The 4,741-nt window shown below is 32.0% G+C and overlaps 1 protein-coding gene across 3 annotated transcripts in view; it reads right to left on the reverse strand.

Annotated features, from left to right (window-relative positions):
• Positions 1–675: 675 nt before the first annotated feature.
• Positions 676–4,741, reverse strand: part of LOC135219258 (ADAMTS-like protein 4) — a 146,238-nt gene continuing 142,172 nt past the window's right edge. For all 3 annotated transcript variants that reach the window (XM_064255881.1, XM_064255884.1, XM_064255882.1), the window contains exons 11-12: positions 3,920–4,217; positions 676–2,037 (exon numbers count right to left, since the gene is read on the reverse strand). In XM_064255881.1, the coding sequence (XP_064111951.1) occupies positions 1,928–2,037; positions 3,920–4,217 (408 nt within the window). In that variant the 3' untranslated portion in view covers positions 676–1,927. The remainder of the gene's footprint in view (positions 2,038–3,919; positions 4,218–4,741) is intronic.

Raw genomic sequence — 4,741 nt, forward strand, 5'->3', positions numbered from 1 at the left:
GAGGAGGAGGAGGAGGGGGTGTGACACAACTGAGAGAAAAACTTATTTGTTCAACACAAACTTGATGAGGACGTGGAGAGGACGAGACCTATTGTGTGGCTACTAAATGGCCCTGCTGCTGCTTGTGTGTAAGAGACGCTCGGCAAATTTATGTCTCGCGTAGGGAAGGGGAACGTTTATGTTCTCTTGCTGAAGTCGACCTGTCAGGGATTCCTCGCGTAATTGTCTGTGCGTTACCTCAATGGAGAGTCTGCATTGCAATTATGTTATGGGAAGTGAAGGTTTTGGCGTTGATTTCAGTTGCTACTCGGAAGACGTAAGATATATATATATATATATATATATATATATATATATATATATATATAGTTGATATATATATATATATATATATATTATATATATATATATATATATATATATATATATATATATATATATAGATATATATATATTTATATATATATACATCATAGTTCATAATTGCATATGTTGCGTGTACGTACATATGTATAAACAATACATGTATAAATATATATTATATATATATATATATATATATATAAAGGATAAAATAATATATATATATATATATAATATATATATATATTGATATATATATATATATATATATATATATATATATAATATCAGGTAAAGTAAACAAAAGACAAGAACATTATGACAATTTATTGATACTCAAGATAACCCCAGACATAATACATTAATTCTATTAATAAAAAAATCAAGAGATTTAAGGCGAGAAATGAACATCGCACTTTAATTATTCTCACCCCTTCCCCCTCCCCCTGCTATTATACAACTGTAGTTCTTTTCGCTTGGAATTTGCACCCTCTTATGTCAAGAATGTGAAGAACGCCTACTTACAAGCACTATTTGCTACTTGTCGCTAAGAAATAATTGTATAAAATGTCACATTTATCAGATTCTCTTAAATATTTATGTACTTTCTCTCTCTCTCTCTCTCTCTCTCTCTCTCTCTCTCTCTCTCTCTCTCTCTCTCTCTCCTCTCTCTCATTTGTGCAGCGACTGCCAACTAAAAAATTAGTCATTAATGCAAAACATATACATACACTTGTAGTGCATACGAATATCAGAATTTTCATTTAAAAAACACTGCAAAGAAAGCTGTACATAGAACTCCTATATTTAAGAACTAATACCTCAACTAAATTGGCCAAAAATTTCTGTGGATGGCATTTTATATAGATTTTGCTAAAATTGTAGTTTTAGGCATCTTATGTATACATATGTGTACTTACCTGGAGAAAACACTAGCCGAAGTGCGTGTATATATATATATATATATATATATATATATATATATATATATATATATATATATACACATATATATATAATTGAAATACATACCAGAAAAGTGACGTAAACAAATAATTTTTCTTTACGGAACCAATCTCCTGTATTACGGTTGATGTCCAATATAATCAACATTTTCTTTTTCCTAGTTTTGTTTTTGAAAAGCTCATGATCAAATGGTTCGAAAGCAAAGAATCTTAGGTAATAATAAAACATCGTTTCCTAAATATTGATGTAGACGCCTCCTTTGCAAAGGACCAGTTTAGAATGATGGGAACAAGCGTTAATTCTACTAAATGAATGTCTGCATACGTCACATAAATAATCATAATAGTTATATTAGTTTTACGTGGGATGTATTTCCCTCTTCTCTCTCTCTCTCTCTCTCTCTCTCTCTCTCTCTCTCTCTCTCTCTCTCTAACATACACTAAACAACTCATTTCTATCAAGAACAAACAAAAATCCTCTAAAAGTGATCTTTCAAAAAACATTACTAGAAAAAAATCAATGATCATCAGGTGACGATTTTGAATGTAAAGTTCCCGAAAGTTGTTTCCTCTCTGAAAAGCATTTCGTAAATCGGCAATTATTGCAGATAACAAGAGGCACAGCAGACAGTCCGATAATAGGAATATCTGCATAAACGCGCTTGCTGGACTAACACGCAGTTCTTGAATCTGTCCACACAACCGGCATCTGTAAGAACGAGAGAGAAGTTATTCGTAATTGATATATATATATAATATATATATATATATATATATATATATATGAATGTATAAAAAGAGACATGTGATTAAGGAAACTAACGGAGATTGCCACGTGTTGCAAACTTATCACGTACAGATCTTGCCTATATCTGTTCAGGCCATATTAGGTTAAGGACTTCAGTTTGGTGTGTGTGTAATTGAACCTTAGTATTATCTTGGGGATGTTTCAGTCCTTTCTTGAAGATTTCGTCTCTTAATATATCTAAAGTGGAACCTCATCAGTGTTAAAACTTTCTTGATAATTCTGATTGCAAAAGAAGTAGAAAAATAGAGGCTTAACCAGAAAAAGGAAGCTAAGTGGATATTTGCAATCGTTCTGGAAAAAAATCGTTATGATTTGTTTTACTGATAAGTTTTACGTAGTTGTTCCTCGAAAGAGGGGATGTCTCAGATAAATTCTCAGATAAATTCTAGCTTTTAAATGTAAGCGGAGAGGCAATACGCAAAGTTTGTGATACTTAAAGGAACCATTGATTAAAAAAAAAACGAAATTAATGATCCGCACAGTAATCTGCGAGTCAAGGAAATACTTAGGATAGCTGTTATGGGAATTATTCAATTGAGCGTATTTTTGTTTTCTGTTAATTTTTTTTTTTCTTTTTGCTTTCAATACATCATGAAAATTGAAAACGATTACTTATATACTATATTTACACACACACACACACACACACACATATTATATATATAATATATATATATATATATATATATATATATATATATATATGTGTGTGTGTGTGTGTGTGTGTGCTATAACTATATATATATATATATATATATATATATATATATATATATATATATATATATATATATATATCTATAAAGATATATGCCACGAGTCTTTATTTATGGATTTATCACGTTCCTAACTTTCGTGATTCAGTTATACATATATCTATCTATCTATCTATCTATTCTATCTATCTATATACATATATCAAAGGTAGTCAAGTTAGCCATATGAGCCATACCATGGCGCCAGTAGAGACAAATGGTGGCTGTAATCAAAATTAAAAAATGACGTCAAATTCCCAACCAATGCGAACACTACTTTTCACTTGACTGACAAATAGCATCTTTTGTTTACATACTCATACTCTGTTCAGAAGATATATTATGGTTGTGGCTTACGTAGCCAAACATTTATTTGTGTGGCTCACATTTAGAATTTAATAAAACATACCCGTTAAAAATTATTACAAATGCAGTTTATACGAAATATGACTGTATTGTGTTTGTAGTGTTGCCCAGCACTCATGGTGTAAAGAGAAAATCTTGGATGCATGACGTTAAGAGTAATCCTTCATGCAAGGTATCAAGCCCAGAGTGCTTGGTGTAAAATTGAAAATCCTTAATGCATTGTATAAAGAGGAAATCTTGATCTCATAGTATAAAGAGAAAATCGTGGATGCTTTGCCTTTTGCACTCGTGTCGTGGGTCCCGTCCTCGATGACGGCATTGGAGTACAACGGCTTGGTGGCTTTCGTGGTACGCATCCTCTTACTTAGGGGAAATAATTCGAGTAGAGTGTCTTTGTGTACTACTCTATAGCATCTCTGATATATATATATATATATATATATAATATATATATATATATATATATATATTATAGTATATATAATATATATATAGATATAGTATATATATTATATATATATATTATGTATATATATATATATATATATATATATATATATATATATATAGATATATATATATATATATATATATATTATATATATATATATACGGAAAGAGAGAGAGAGAGAGAAAGAATATGCAGTACTCCACTTCCTTACCATTAGGGGTTATACTCGTCTGCCTGATGTCGTAAGCACCAAGAACACTTCCGAGGCCGCCGGTGCTACTAGCGATGCTGCTGCTGCTGCTGCTGCTACTGCTACTGCTACTGCTGCTACTAATGCTACTTCCGCTGCTTCCTGGCGAAACACCACCAGTGCCTCCGCAGGGCAGTCCCGTGCAGGTCCTGGTAATTGGGGGCTTTTGGGCAATGGAACACTTCGTGGATGGTCGCTGGTCGAAATCCAGACACTGGACTGCTCGAGTTTTCGTGCCTCGACCGCATGTTCTCGAACACTGGAAGGTTTAGGGGGGCATTTTTCGATAAAAGTAATCTATGCAGTAATGGTTATCAGTTAAGACGGATGAATCTATGTATGTTTGCATATACTATATACATATATATATATATATATATATATATGTATATATATATATATATATATATATATATATATATATATATATATATATAATATATATATATGTGTGTGTGTGTGTATGTGTGTGTGTGTGTTTGTGTGTAGGAACAGTCAGGTCATCATTTATTAGCTGCGCTTCGGAATGACCCATAACCAATCTTTTCCGGCTGAAAAGACACATAAATAAAAACACTAATTAAAAGTTACAATAGAGCTCACAATACTGAAATGTTTTAAAGATTGAAAGATGACAACGACAATACAAGAAAAAGATTACCTTCATCAGCAAAGTCCAGAGCATGAAAGCTCAGTAGTACGTGTAAACAAGGTTAGGAAGTAAACAAGAATGATGGAAGGGTACTAGGCTATGTGCAGGGGGCAGAAGTTAAATGGTTGTTA

This window comes from Macrobrachium nipponense, chromosome 1, assembly GCF_015104395.2.
Source record: "Macrobrachium nipponense isolate FS-2020 chromosome 1, ASM1510439v2, whole genome shotgun sequence".
Classification (NCBI taxonomy): domain Eukaryota; kingdom Metazoa; phylum Arthropoda; class Malacostraca; order Decapoda; family Palaemonidae; genus Macrobrachium; species Macrobrachium nipponense.